At 40.3% G+C, this 15498-nt stretch overlaps 1 protein-coding gene across 1 annotated transcript; it reads left to right on the forward strand.

Moving 5' to 3' along the window:
* Positions 1-192: 192 nt before the first annotated feature.
* SPATA18 (spermatogenesis associated 18) lies at positions 193-11834 on the forward strand. Its single transcript, XM_062493638.1, has 11 exons — positions 193-279; positions 2248-2353; positions 2470-2549; positions 3955-4073; positions 5885-6019; positions 6675-6906; positions 7873-8034; positions 8422-8597; positions 10396-10519; positions 10860-10925; positions 11748-11834. Exons 1-11 carry the CDS (start codon positions 193-195, stop codon positions 11793-11795), a joined length of 1335 nt encoding a protein of 444 aa, XP_062349622.1. The 3' UTR covers positions 11796-11834.
* Positions 11835-15498: the final 3664 nt, after the last annotated feature.

The following is a 15498-nucleotide window of genomic DNA, read 5'->3' on the forward strand; positions in this document are numbered from 1 at the left end:
CACCGCCGCCGCGCCGGCCCTCCCGTCACCACCGCGGCTGTAAAGGCCCTCGGACGCGGCCGAGCCCAGGGCAAGGGGGCCGGACTGCCTCTACCATCTCTGTTACACCTGCGCCGCCCGAGGAGCGCTCTCGCAGGGACAGGGGAATCAGCGCTGCACCCCTGGGAGCGAGCTGACATCTGACGTCTGAGCATGGCTGAGGACTTAAGGAGTCTGGTGGGCTCGGGGAGCGCCCGAGAGCTGCAGGAGAAGCTGGAGAGCTGGCACCGGGACTACGAGGTGGGTCCTGCCGCTCCTGGGGGCCGGAGGCAGCGACCGCTGCCCGGGGTTCCTCACACCGGTTTGAGGCGCTGCCCTCAGCGCAGTTTTAACACCTCTTAAGCACCCACAGCCTCGGTCGTTTGGCTTTTTGTCCATGACGAGGTCCCCTGAAAACGAGGGTCGGAGGTTGAAAGTGGGGTTTCAGCGGTACTGGCTGAAACTGGTATTTAGAACAGAAGAGAGCGTTGGAGTAAAAGAGCGGCGGGTGGAGGAGCAAGGTTGTGCTCCGAAGGAATCGGCTGCGGTCCTGGAACGGTCAGGAGAGCGCGAGGAAAAAGGGTGCTGGAAGTGAGAGCGGGTTAATCCAGCATCCCAGCTCTCCTGGGTGGGGAAACCTATTAGAGCTGGGAGGATGCTGCCAGGCAGCGCGGCCGCCGAAGGGCTTCAGAACGGCGACGAGGGAAGAGTTTGGGGTGTGAGGAGGAGGCTGCAGATGGAGGTAGTGGAATCCATGGAGGAGTAACAGGAAAATGAGGAGGTGGAACAGTGGATGCAGTAGAGAAGGTGTAAAATTAGGGAAAGATGAGGCGAAGGAACATGAGAGCTGACAGCTGGTGACTTTGCTGAGTGGAAAATCTTCACGGAGTTTTCACTCCTGCATCCCCAGGTTTCTGTACCTTCAGGATTGCTGGTCAAGAGCCTGTAACCAGCTACTGCGTGCTGTGCTTGGTGAGAGAAGAGATGCAGCGATTTCAGGGGAAATCCGATGATTTTATTTTGCTTCATGGTTGGATAGGAGTTACAGTTACATAGCTAGTGTAACTTTTCTGCGGGATTCGTGGCAAAGGACAGTTTTAAGGAGTTTGAGAGTAGCTGGTAAAGCTACAACAGAGGAGGCCAGAGGAGGAACAGTGCCATGCATTTCAAAATCTTGCAAATGGATGGTGGAGGTAGACCTTAGGAGGGCTGAGCAGCAGTGGGAGTTGACCTTTCCATCATAAGTTGTTTGCGAATAGTCTTTCAGGTCTTGGGAATTGAAGATGAACAGTTTCAGGCTGCTGTTGCAGGAAAAGAGGAGCTGGCAGATAGAAACACTTGGTTATGTTGCTGTAATGAGCTGGAAAAATGCACTTTGCAGCTGTGTTCTTGTGGAGGTGAGCAGGTTGACTGTACTCCCCAAGGCCCGAGGAAAGCCTGTTGCAGCAATCAAAATATTGATGGAGGCACGGAGGGGGGGATTTCAGCTGTTCTGGAAGCTTGTAAGAACCATGTGGAGTCATTAAAACCTGAGGACCTCGAGGGTTATCTATATGGAAGGTGATACACAGGTTACAGATAAAGATTAAGGAGGCAAGTAAAAAGTGTGTATTCTCCTAGCAGGTGCAGTAGTATCCTGGACAGATTAGTCCCATCAATTCCTTTTCAAAATTTGGTTTGCTGAAAGTGATACAGTTTTGCTGTTTCCTCCAGTAGTTTTGCTGTTTCCTTCAGTAGTATTTGTTTCCGTCTGTAATGCTTAAAAATCAGGTGAAATTTCATGGAGGCTTCATGTGACTGCTGACAAAGCAAGATCAGTGCCTTGTATGTATTATTTCAGCTATTATGGAAAACCAGATTTTGGACCATTTTTTTTCAATCCAACAATCTGATAGATTATTGTTTTTAATAACTGTTGAAAGATTTTAACTCAGATTCGCAATTTCTACGATTCTTCTTTTAGAGACACTTGTGGTTGCAGCCTCTTTATGATGGAAAAGGAGTATGTTTTCTCAAGTAGTGAATTAACTGGGTCATAGAAGTCCTGATGTCTTGTTCATTTGCCTATTAAAAATGTGAACCTTAAAAAATGAGTATTCTAATGGATCCAGTAAGAAAAGGTTGGGAAGATGTAATTATGGGGGTGGGGGAGGAAATGCCATGATTGTAACTGGATTAACTTTAAGTAAGAAAGCCCACACAGATGTAGCAATGCACATTAATTTGCAGATGAATTCCTGTGGTGAAAATATGAGCCGATGCTGTGAAATATTAGAACTGAACAATGAGATTCAAAAGCAGCTCTACTCAATTCTCAATGAAACATCTCAAGAAGGTAAATCAGTGTCTTGTCTAATTACTAATTACACACATTTCACGTGTGGCATTTTTTCCAACTCTGGCTCTTTCTGTGAATGTTCTCACCATTTCTTAATGTATGTGTTTTCTTAGGTGAAGGTACAGAAACAATAAAAAGCTGTCCCCTGCCAAGCCAATGCTGTGCTCCTTCAGGATGTGAAAACCTCACTCAGGTGTGTAAGAAACTTATTTTAAGGGAATAGAACTATGTGAATTTATACCTGTAGAAGAGTTTTAATGATTTTCTGTTGATATTAGCCTCCCTCTCGGATTTTACTTAATGAAATATATCCTTAGTTGCTTGTGGAGACACCTATGGAGATAACCATGCTATTGTGGTGGAATTTGCTTTGTATGAGAAGTTTATGTTATTATACAGCTTTCCTTTTCTAGGTAAAGATTTGCTATGTTTACATTTGCAGAGGCATCATAGAAGTATTTATGCCATATCTCTTTTAGAAAAAAATAACACCGTGAAAATACATGTGTAAGCTGAAAGTGTGCACGAACCCCATGCATTAATCTGTGAGCTTCTTTGATTTTTTTTTTTTTAAGAAAAAATGCTAAGAATATCTTAACATTATGTTATCTAATGAAGCATTAAAAAGAAGTGTTCATGTGTGTCATGATACCACCATGCCCCTGCCATGATATTTGGAATTTGTATGTATTTGGTATTTATTGAAGGGGTTGTAATGCTAACAGTTTGGCAGAAAAGACAGAGATGTTGTGACTTTCTGTTTTGAAAGAAAATAAGAGAGTTGGCTATTTCAGACTAGGGGATGATTTTCAAGATCCTGAGGTTTGACAGTGATGTCTCCATGTTCTTTGGTTTCTCATTTTTACACCTGCTCTGTCAAAATTTTTCACAATTAAAATAGGGCAAATAAAAAGCGATATCCCTTAAGAGTCAGTCTAGTATAATGCAGGAGTGGGGTTCTGCCAAAACCCCCCCAAACAATAAAAGAACAATATTATTAAATGACAGTACACTGAGCGTACCTGTTACAGATTTATTGTTGGACATGATATTCAAAATTTAATGAAAAACCCGTTGCACAGTCACTTATTTAATTCCAGTACTATCAGACCATTCTATGGGTTGTTAAAGGCAGCTGCATGTGTAGTAGTGTGCTTTCTGGAATGACAGCCTCCTGTGTTCTAATAACTTTTTCTGTTATTTTGTGTACATGAATTCCCAAGAAGTTTACTTCAGTTGGTGATGTAGTCAATCAGAGGTTGAGTAACTGAGAAAAAACAGCTGGGCAACACATCTGCAAAATGCTTTGTTCTGATGATTCATGCAGTAAATTTGCATATGCATACCTTCCATAATTTCTAACATGAGGTATAAAATAAGTCAATATTTTTCTTTATGTAATTGAATCTTTCTTTGGTGTGCCTGAAAGGTATTGCTTACATCTCAGAGACAATGCAACTGTTTTTGTTCTCAGGTTTTTTTTAGAAATAGTTGTTGCTGAAATATTTAGAAATACATCTGCCCATAATGCTATAGTACCTTGCTGAGGGAATCTGTAAGGTAGAACATTCAAGCAGTGTGACTTCATTTCCTGGTAGGATTCAACTGGCTGTGAGCTACAGCTGAGAGATTTGACCTGCAATCCGAATTGTCGACTGCGAGAGCTGGAGGACAAACTAACCACAACTCGTATAGAGATCAACCAGATGGAACAAGAGTAGGGAAATTGACTGCAATTCCTTTTGTTTGCTTTTTATTTTTCAATAAGCCACATTTTTCCCTTGACATCTATCATTTCTGGCCTAAAACCAGAGTTTCAAAATGCATCTAGGCTCTGTTTTGTGTGTGAGTGTATCCAAAGTGGGGTGCAAACATTACAGTCACACCCACATTCATAAATTGCCTTGGTAGGTTTTGTTTCTGGCAGAGGTATTGGAAAACATGCCAGTATTCTACATGAAAAGGTTTTGTATAGTCCATCACAATCCCATGTGGTGTTGCAGTCTATGAAATGTTGCAGACTGAGCAAACCCTAAATAAAAAATCTATTGAGTAGCTATAGTGTAACATTTATTAAAGGACCTACAACATGTCACAACTAATTTTCCAATGTAATTGATACGTAAATATCCAAGAAGATAAAATCCACTGTCGTAAGTGGATGAAGACAGTTGGATTTCCAGATAAGTTACTAGGCCTGAACAGTTTTTGCCTAGTTGCAAAAAACATATTTTGTGGAGCACTATAACATAAAAATTAGTAAATGGCTTCAGATACAGATTTATGAAGTTATTACCAGTTCCAGGGCCATTTAAGTGGTTGCTGCAAGTGGCAGATAGATTGTCATGTATCCTGTTAGCATGAGAACAATGCATGTTCACAAGTCTTGGGTCAGTACATTAAGTCATGTAATTTCATGGCCTTACTAAGTGGTTCCAAGAATATCAGTCTGGATTTTCCCCATACCTATTTCTAGAACTCATCTTCCCAAATCTGCTTTTCTTTCCCAGTTGTACTTTATAGTAGAATATAGAATATATATATAGAATTCTTTAGTCCTCTTTTACTACTATTCCTGCTAGAAGCCTTTCCTGAAGGAGCTGACTAAGGATGGAACTGGCCAGTCTTTCCTCTTAGCAGATATTGCTGGCCTTATTACCTGAGGTCATCTCAGTCAGCCTGTTCCTTAAAAAGGTGGAACAGGAATCTTGTCAACTGATAAGTGTTAGAGCTTTTGTTAGTTCACATCCTCAAAAATCTCACCAGGGTCCTCCAGTAAAGAAAAGGAAAGCTGGAGTGAATGCCTTCAAAATAAATAGAAAACATGTTTTTTTATTTTTTCCTTCCATTTTTGGTAAGAGGAAAGCAACAGTAATACCAGTGTTTGGAGGGAAAACAGAGATGTTGGAATAGTTTTTAATATCAATTAAGAATGAAGGACAGAAGATAAACTTGCTTCACTGGTTGTCTGCCAATCTTTAAGAAACACCCCTTCTTCTGGGGACAGCAGGAGAGGAATTGTTAGCTTTTGGTATGACTTGAATGACATCTGTGATACCCTTTGACTGACTAATATATTACAGCGAAGAGAAGAGCCCAAGAACTTGATAGAAGAAAATACCTAGGTTTTTAATCTGTAGGAAAGAAAACTGAGCTGGTTTAGTTAACATCGTAAAGATGAGAAAGAAATTAGTTTATTTTAGACCTGATCATCTGAGCTAGTGTCAGGACACCAAGTGTTAAAAATCAGCAGTGATTTTTCCTATAGCACAGAGTGCTATATCCACTCTCCTGCCACAATACACTTATGCAATTTAAAGATCAAGGCTCTGCTTTGTTTCCCTTGTTTTTAAACTCTTGATTTTTTCCTGTATTTCAGCATAAGGAAAGCATGCTGAACTTAATCAGAAAACATGAGGAGCTTGCTCAACAGTTTTCCTCTTTTTTCTGCTCCTGTTTGATGATAAGGATTAATTGGTAGTGTACTTTGATAGGACATTTTGTGACTGACTGTTCTGTGTGATTAAGTCTGAAGGCTTCCCATGCTGCAGGGTGCAAAACCCTGAGGAATTTGCATCATCTGTGTGACTTTGACCAGCAGATTCAACTATTACGGGATGAGATGTCTGTCCTGGATGCCCAAAAGTCTGTTCTCCAGAGCAGGTAGAGGCCTTACTCAGAGAAGTCCTTGAATCATAGAAATCAGTCATGTTAGGTAGCATGAATTTCCTCCTCATTTGAAATTGAGGCATAAACAAAAGCTAAGGTTTTTTACTTTGTTATGAAAGCATAAACTCTTTAGAAGATTTCTTCTAGCGCCCAAATATTTTATTTTAAAGCAACTATGTTAAGTTTCAGACAAAACAGCAAATAATGCAGCTTTACAAAATACATAGCAACTGTATGGAATAAAAAGAGAGCTTTTTGCTGATGAGTCCTCTTATAAAAAGTTCTGCCCTGTAATTGTACGGTGTTCAATTTTCACTTGTTTGACTTCAGCAGTACTCTTCAGTGGTACTGAAAGAGGAGCAAATCTCCAAAATATTACTAGCTAGGAGTGTGTTTCCGAGGAACAAAGCGCTTAGCTACACATGCTTTAGGAATTACTTTAGTTTTACCATTTAGGCTTTAGCCCATAAAACATATCGATGAGAATGCCTTCATATTAGACTAACCAGCTGCAGCTTTTTAATTACATTGGCTCGAAATCTCACCCTCTTAACAATTACATTGACAAAAAAAAAAAAAAAATCCTCCTTAGGGAGAAACACCTGAGGGTGGTAAAGTGATTTGAAGTTTCTTTGCACGTGTGTGGCAGGCTTGCACGGAGCTGCTCTCCTCCCCCGTGCAGTGTGAGCAAGCCCTGCGCCGTTTCCGTGAGGACCTGGTCACCTTGCCAGCTCAGACGGGCATGTGCTTCGCGTCGAGCCTGCCTCATAGCTCGCTTTAACTTCATTTATGCTAAGGAACGCTTGGATGCAGAGGCACTTTTGAGGCCATACGTCTGTGACATGGAGGTGGTGCAGAGGCTAATATACGCTGCAGTTGTGGTAAGAAAGAAATGATGTTTCTTCTTATTTTACGAGCCGGAGGTGTGTTGTAAAACACTGTGTCTGCATTGGATTAAATTGTGGGTAAATTAGCATTTCTGTCAAGTGCAGGGAAGGAAAGCTTCCTTCCTTTTTTATTTTGATTTTTCTTTCTTCCCCGTACACTTTTACATTGAACTCTTAGCGCAGTGTCCTACCTGACCTGTCCCAGGATTGATACAGGGTCAATGATTTTATCTAATGATGCCTGCAGTGATTCACACTGCCTTAGTTAGAAAGATTCTTTTTGGAATGCTGCATTAAATACTACAACACTACAAAACTAAAGGTCTTTCCATATCATGCTTTCCTTAAGCTTGTAACTATGTGCTTTTTTATTTTTAATTGGGTCCCTTGAAACCACCTAGTTATTCCATATTTACCATGAACTCAGTTTGAAGGAAGTTGTTTTCATTTTTTCTGTATTGAATCTTCTTTTTTATAAAAATAATATAATACATACCTGTGTTAGAGAGGCAGCATCTCTTAATGTGTGTAATCCCAAGCACATTCAACTTATTGAAAATTTTTTTCTTTCAACTGTCATTCAGTTTACACTCTCCAATTCAACCTCTTTTCCCAGCAAATGAAGTGTTCCTGCCTTACATATTAGGCTGTGGTGTACATAAAATATTGGCACATAAAACTCATGATATCTTTGAACGTGATTGCATTGGTCATGAGTGTGTGATGGAGTCTTGTGTAAATACAGAAGGTTAGGTATGAAGCTTTTAAATCATATCTTCTGCAAATAAATTGCACTCAATCAGAGAATTCCTTCCCAATGAGTTAACTTTATCCTTTAGAGCAGCGTATTATATTCCTCCTCATTATGATGATAGTGGGTTACATTCATTTTCTTGGCTGATAAAAATTAAGTCAAATACATGTCTCCTGTATTTAACTAGATGTTCTTTATGTTTGCAGGAATCTTTCCATGCAGCAAAGATGGCCTTCTGGAAGATCAAAGTAAGTGTAAAAGACACTTTGGCTCTACATCCCTCCGAGGGAGTTGCATCACTTGAAGTTGCTGCCCTGGATTATATAGCTTGCCACAAGGATCTGTATGATGTTTGTTCCAGTGTCCAGGTAAGTCAAGGGCAGTGGGGAAGTGACGTGGTGAGCTCTTTCAGGGGTTAGTAAATTCTGAATATGTAACCTAGGAATGCACCGTAACCTGAAGGAGAAAAAAGTTACTGTATGGACTTTGTCTGATAGCAGTTTACCTTCCAGATCAGCGATGCTAGGATTAGTATATGTGTGAATTAGTAATAGCTTGTTTTGTTTTTTTATAGCAGCACAATTTTTCTGAAGCTATTGTTTTCTAGAATAGTCTAGGGCAACATTACTATGAACTTTTTTTATACTGGTTTTTAAATATAGAAAGCTGAGAGGCATATTTAGGGGGGATTTCTATACTTGCTTGTGAATAAAATTGTTAGTGAGTGCAAAATACTCATGTATGTTTATTTTCAGGAAGTAATTTGCTCCATGAACTTGAACACAAAGCTTCCATGTCCAGCAGAAGTTGATATAGCTGTGATCAGCTCTTTGATTCGAGAGTTGTGCTGTTTGGCTTTTTCAATGCAGACACTCATTCCTCCTCTTGATGTTGCCATTGGTGTTGATGGAGAATTTTTCGATAAGACCATGTAAGAAATCTTTATTTTCAGTCAGACTCTTACCATTAAAAGTTGTGTAGTTTACTTGTTTCCTAATTAATATAAAAGTTTAAGATTGCTAAACATTAATTTGGAGCAAAAAACCCCTGGCCTGTAGTGAATTTGGTATGTCTTTAAGGTTTAGGACAGCATGTACATAAGTGTTAATGACTTTGGGGTTTTTTTGCGAACAGCAGGGCTATTTTCTGGATAAAATTAAGTCTCAAGAGCATATTTAATTTATCATTTAAGAAGAAAATGATCATCAGCTTTCCCTGTTTAGACTCTATCTGCTCTTTAAAAAATGTTTGCGTCTTTGTTCCTCCTTACTGGCCTGTTCTGCAAAAGTCATGTTTACTGAGATCTGGCATTTGGTGTCATTACCAGGATCATCAGCTTGTCTGCTGCAACCTCCAGGCTGTGACTGCTGCCCAACATGAATGTATTAATATAGCAATTATTAATATAGCAAGTATTAATGTGCTTCCATCTCTTCTGGTCTAGAGCTGAGCAAAAGCAAATCTGCCTCTTAAAAATGGGAATTTTGGTTAAAAAAAATATACACCATGCCGTAATTTTTCTTTTTTTCTATGGGGTCAAGCTGCTTTATTAGCAGGCAGGGAACTGTATAGTGCTTCCATGTTGTCTAGAAAATTAATGGGAATCATAGGTCATTAAAAATTGCTCTCAAAAGCAAAAACCCTTACATCACTAAGGAGGTTTCTAGTAATAATTCAGAATGGAACCCAGGTGGTGAAGAGCTTGAGGGGTCAAGGAGAGAAATAGAGAAGTAGACTCTGGACAGCAGAGTGCAAAGTCATACAAGACTACTCGATGATCCTATGCAAATATGGGACAGTTGGCTTTTGACACTCAAAGCTATTGGCATAAGAAACCACTTGTAATATGTTTTGGTGTGCTGCTGTGGGAGACCCATACATCTGTCTGTCTGTCTAGATAAATGTGGCATATGTATATGTTTACATGAATAGCATGTGTATGTGGTAAACAAAGATGGAGCAAAACTTGTAGAAATTAAAATATCTCTGTTTACTATGTGTGATAGCATTCTATAAAAGGCCAGACAAACATCATTTCACCCTATGCCTTGCTTCACGCCTCTGGTTATGACATTGTTTTATAAAACTTGCTACTGTAATACATGCTGAAGTATAGATGCATGGCTTTTAAAAAATTTCTGTTATTTGGTGTTTGTTTGGAGTTTGAATCCATGAAGCCAGATGTGTTATTTAGCCAATATTCCAGATGTAGAGTGGTAGTGTATATATACCTTTGAATTAATTTTTCATGGCTAAAATGTCACTGTTTCATTATCAATATATGAGGATCTTACCTTAATCAAGTTGCCTCATTTCTCATAAGGTACTAGGATGTATTTCTACAATACCCTTTAAAAGGGACTGGTTTTAGCAAGATAGTCCAGGAAGAGGGGATGACTCTGTCTGGCAAATTGCTGCTCAGAAGGTTTAATCTGTCAGTGGACACAGGGGCCCTGGCTTGTATGGGATTTATGCAAAAATTAAGGTCTAGTGGCCTTCTGAAGTGTGAGATGGCCTTATTAGAATGTCTATTGGTATAAGTAAACATTATGTTCTGCTAAGTCTGTCTTCCAAGTCCATTTCTTTTACAGGATCACATAAAGAATACATATTTTTGTGATGTGGAAAGATATTAGAGCTGTAGCTATTTTTTTTGGTCAGCACTGATGATTTGAAACTTATTTGTGGCACTTCTATGCAGACAGTTCTTGTACTGTTTGTTTCAATAGGTACTATCGTAGTTTTGACTCAGATTTCACAGCTCCTTTTGTGGCCTATCATGTCTGGCCTGCTCTGATGGAAAATGGTGCTGTCATCATAAAGGGAGAGGCAGTTACTAAAAAAATGGTTCCGGTACGTATTTTGTTAAAGGAATATGTTAAATGGATTTCCACACTGTTTTTAAAATTTAAAAAGATAAATTTTTAACTGTTCCCTGTATGGGTGGAATAGTATATCAAATATCAATTAGGTTTTAGTGCCTCATCTGTGTATAGGATGAATAGTTCCATTTTCCTTAATGTAGTAATTCTGCAGATGCATGGTTGTTGTCAGAGCCTGTTCTAAGTAAGAAGTTTATTGTGTTTCCTCTCTGTCCTCAAACCTTGTCTCCAGCATGGCAAGTCTGCTTGCAGAGTCTGTCTTTATCAAACCTTCTCTCTCAGAAGAGGTTTGTCAAACTCTTCTCTTGTAGTGTTGTCGCAGAAGCAGAATTAGAAGCAGAAGCTGCAGCTGTGGTCGTCGTCTCCTGCCTGGTCAAGTAAGGCTCAGCTGAATGTTTGTAGTGTTAACAGCATCAAGTATTTTAGCTAGGAATGTAAGCAGCCTGGTAAAAATGCTGAAGTGCCACGTGTACATTTTAACACTGGGAATAAATGCCTTTGCTTGATGGTCTTGAATGAGACAAAGCTGAACTGACACATAGTTATTGCCTAGTATAATAATCAGTAGAGATACTGTATGAGAAGTAGATCATACTTAAATTCTCAGAAGTATCGATTGTGTATCTTGGAATGCTTTCCACCAACTCCCCTTGCTTTAGCACCCTTCTGAATAAATAATTGCATCATGTGGTAGTGTTTCAATAATTTTGAAGTACATATGCAACACACAGTTCCTGCCTTCAGGAATTAGTAACCTAAATTTACTCCTAATTTACTAAATGCGTCAAAGGAGTGGAAAATAAGTGCAGGGTGAGCAGAAGGGGAAGGTGGTAAAACTAAGATATGTGAAATTTTGTCAGAGTCCTGCATATGGTATGGTTACATGACATTTTTAATTATTTCTGTAAAAAATGTGTATATTTTTCTAATTGTTAGCCCATCCTATTAAATGGGCATAGATGCTCTCAATTAAAACGTGAATATTGAAAATGTAAGAGGCTTTGGGTAGGGCTCACTGTTTTTGTGTGTGCGCAGGCTGTAGAAAAATGAGAAAGATCTTGAACTTGACTTTGTAACAGTAGAGCTGCACTGATATTATACATGTACAAATTTTCAGAATGTTGATTGCTCCCCGGTTGGCTTTCTTGGGTACAATTCTTCGGCACACCTGATTTTTCCTTTTTCTGTTTGTGTTGCAGGTGACTCGAAGCCGCAGTCTTTCAACAATGAGGGTCAAAAGTAAGTGAGCATATTGGTTCCTAGTGACTCATGGTTTTCACATTAAGCCCTTGAATGACTGAACAAAGAAACAAAATAGTATGTTGAATGTCTTTGATTCTAAAATACTTGCCCAAGTCTTGTTTTTAAATTGGGTAGCCCTTTTTTTTATGTGTGGAAAAAGGCTGACATTTCTGACTTGGAGGAGAGCTTGTTTCTTTACTCTGCTTGGACCACTGTCATGGTTTCTCTCTGCTGGTTGCCTTCACTGTGGTCAGTGCTGTAGTAAGTAAAACTTGCTTCCTTCCCTACACAAGAGACAGTTTGCTGCTGTCACAGCCAGCCTTTCAAATTCCAAGGAGATGGCTAAGTGGTGACAGTGAAGTGAGGGATTTCAGGTAGTATGAATGTGTGCCAATCTTGAAGCCAAACCAATTTAGAGATTTAGAAAATACGGTTGCACTGAAATCTAACTTTTTCTTCCATAGGGTGCTAACTGAACGTGTTCCTGTCTATGCAGTCCATCTGGATTCAACAACTTTGCTGGTGCCTTTTCTCTTCAGAAATACATCCAGTCTCTCAATAATGTGAATGGCAATTGTCATTTCAAATGGAGTTTGTGTTCAGTGTGTTTTTTAGAATTATAGAAGGCTTATTTATAATTTTAGAAACTAAACTCTTTTGATTTAGAAAAAAACCAAATGCGTGCAGTACAGGAACATTTGGAAAAAATTTGCAAAGCTCTCAGAAACCCATGATGTAATCTTGCAGATGGGGATAGAATTATTGCATCTAGATGTTTGCTTTCCACAGATTCCAAATGATGCAGTTTATCGCGATAGGATGTTTAATATAACCTAAATGGTGAATGTTGCAGAATGTTGAGTTAGCTGTTACTTGAAAACAATGTAATTTATTGGTGCTTATTTACAGTTTTAGAAAATAGCAATAATAATGAGTTGTGCCAGTCTCACACAGCAGCCTTTTAAATATATTCTCGTGATAAACTGATTTTTCTAAATACAGTGCAGAAGTTGCACAGAACAGTCATAAACTGCCAATACTCCAGCAATCCCCAGGGCTTTATTGACATTTATGTATGAATGCACATGTGTCCTTTAGCAAGGCACTAACAGTCCTTGTTTAAATAAATTTTTACTTAGAAATTATTTTTATAAAGATTTCTAGCTTGACACTTAGAAGTGTTTTGAAGTGTGCCACTGGGTATTTGTAGGCTTGAAATATTTGATGGAGGCCTCTTCAGTGTCACACTTAATGGGCTTTCATACCGTATTGATGGATCAGTAATTGTGAATACAGTGAAAAAAATCTTGTCCAGTTATCTCTTACTTAAAATACAATAAAATTTATTGCATTTTAAATGTAGAAATTGGAGATACCTGAAGAGATTTGACAATGATAAGATGTGGGATGACATGCCATCCCACTCATAACAGTTGGCTCTCCCAGCCTGGGGAGGGTGTGCAGGTCAGTGGAGAGCACCTGAAGGAACAGCACCAAGGAATTCCAGCCACTCCAGGCAGAAAGTCAGCTTCACCGGGGGCCCGGCTTGATTCCTCTATTCTAAAAACAGCAGGTAGGATGGGAAGTAAACAGGAGAAAGTAGAGACATGTGCAAGCCTGCAGGGCTATGATCTTATTGGCATCCTGAGAAATGGTGGGCTCCTGTGTCTGGAGGGCTGGAGTGGAAGGGCAAAGGCACTTTACGAGGGAAAGGCAGGGGAGATAATGGTGTTGCCCTGTCTGTTGACCTGCCTGGGCATGGATGAGGAGCTGACTGAAAGCTTTTGGGTGAAAGGGAGGGCAGGAACTGGTGTCATTGTTAATGGGAAACTGCTACAGGCCACCTGGCCAGAAAGACTGAGTCAATGAGGCCTGCTACAGGCAGGTAGGAACAGCCTCAGGTTCGCAAGCCCTGATCCTCATGAGGGACTTCAACCAGCCTTATACCTGTTGAAGGGACAGCGGCGCATGACATGGGCAGTTCAGGAGGTTCCAGAAATGCACTGATGATAACTTCCTTCTCTAAGTGACAAAAGAGCCAGTGAGGGGAGGTGTATGCTGGACCTCATTCTCACCAACAAGGAGCAGCTGGTGGGGAATGTGAAACTCAAGGGCAGCCTGAGCTGCAGTGACCATGAAGTAGTGTAGTTTGAGATCCTTGAGTCAAGGAGAAGTGTGAGAAGCAAGCTCGTTACCCTGCACTTCAGGAAAGCAGACTTTGGTCTCTTCAAGGATCTGCTTGGCAGAGTGCTGTGGGACAGAGCCCTGGAGGGTAGAGGAGCCCAAGAGAGCTGCATGATGTTCAAGGGTTGTCTCTCCAGGGTCAAAAGAAATGTATTTCTACAAAGATGAAATCAGGGAAGAACACCAGGAGACCTGTATGAATGAGCAAGGAGCTCGAGGACAAACCTAAACAGGTTTATCAGCTTACAGAGGTTGGAAACAGGGAAAAAGGTAGCCTGGGATAAACACAGAGAAATTGTCCCAAAAGCCAAGAATATGTTTTGGAAAGCAAAAGCACCAGCAGAAGTAAATCCAGCCAAGGGCATCATAGCTAAGAGAAAAAGTGCCTTCAGGTGCAATAGCAATAAAAGAAAGACTATGAAAAACTGTGGGTCCTGTCAGGAAGGATACAGGAGACCTAGTTACCAAGAACATGGAGGAGACTGAGGTATTCAATGACTTTTTTGCCTCAGTCTTCACCAGCAAGTGCTCCAGCCACATAGCCAAAGTTGTAGAAGGTGAAATCAAGGATTTGGAGAATGAACTGTCTGCTGTAGAAAGAAAATGAGTTTGAGAACATCTCGAGCCTGAAGGTGCACAAGTCCACTATGAAGCTGTACAAGAGTAACATCTGCAGGAACTAGCCAAAGAAGTGACTAAGGCACTGTCCATCATATTTGAGAAGTCATGGCAGTCCCATGAAGTTCACGTGGACTGGAAAAGGGCAAACATAACCGCCATTATTAAAGAGGGAAATAAAGAAGATCCATTGCTTGTGGAAAAATCAGATGCATCCTCATAATTTACACTCTGCAGGACAGACAGCATTTTAAATGTAAAAAGATGTCTGGTGCTCTCAGGCTTGTGAGATGTTGTTTTTGTTTTGACTCTGCAGAAACTGAAGCAAAAAGCCATTAAAAGGAGAAGAGGCTCAAAATCTCATGAAACGATCCAAAAATGTTGACAGGAGAAGCAAGGTTAAGATGTGACTGGAAATGTGTTTGTAACACGTGAAGCAGAGCCAAGGACTCACAGCATGGACTTGGTCAGGAAGGCTGGTCTTGCTGGACAATGCAGAGTAGCACTGCTTGCAGTTGGGCTGGGTGCTCTCCCTCCTGCCCATGGGACCCTCCTGGCAGGGTGAAGGACATGTGCTCCCTTGGTGTGTACCCAAACAGGGGCTGTGGTTTGTAAAACACCTTGGAGCAGAGCAAAAACCTTACAAAACCTTACCATAGTGACTAGAAAAGGCTAGTGGGCATTTTAGATGAAAAATTTATGTATTAACCTGAGGGAGCCAACTTAGGGGAAATAAAAACATATCTCATTTTCTTGTCTAAAAAAGGCTCTGGGCTCCTTTGCCCAGCACAGGACACAAAGCTGAATATTTCCCACGAGATGGCACTATTGCCTTAAGAACAGAAAAATGAACTTTTCATTTCAACTGCGGTTTTAAAAGCTATTGCCATAGTGAGGTTTGCCAGT

Source organism: Cinclus cinclus, chromosome 5, assembly GCF_963662255.1.
Source record: "Cinclus cinclus chromosome 5, bCinCin1.1, whole genome shotgun sequence".
Lineage (NCBI taxonomy): Eukaryota > Metazoa > Chordata > Aves > Passeriformes > Cinclidae > Cinclus > Cinclus cinclus.

Coding starts and splice junctions, on each gene's coding strand:
- SPATA18 (XM_062493638.1), top strand. CDS start 193: ATGGCTGAGGACTTAAGGAGTCTGGTGGGCTCGGGGAGCGCCCGAGAG. Junction 6,020..6,674: donor AAGTCTGTTCTCCAGAGCAG/GTAGAGGCCTTA, acceptor CGTGTGTGGCAG/GCTTGCACGGAGCTGCTCTC. Junction 10,926..11,747: donor GTCGTCTCCTGCCTGGTCAA/GTAAGGCTCAGC, acceptor TTTGTGTTGCAG/GTGACTCGAAGCCGCAGTCT.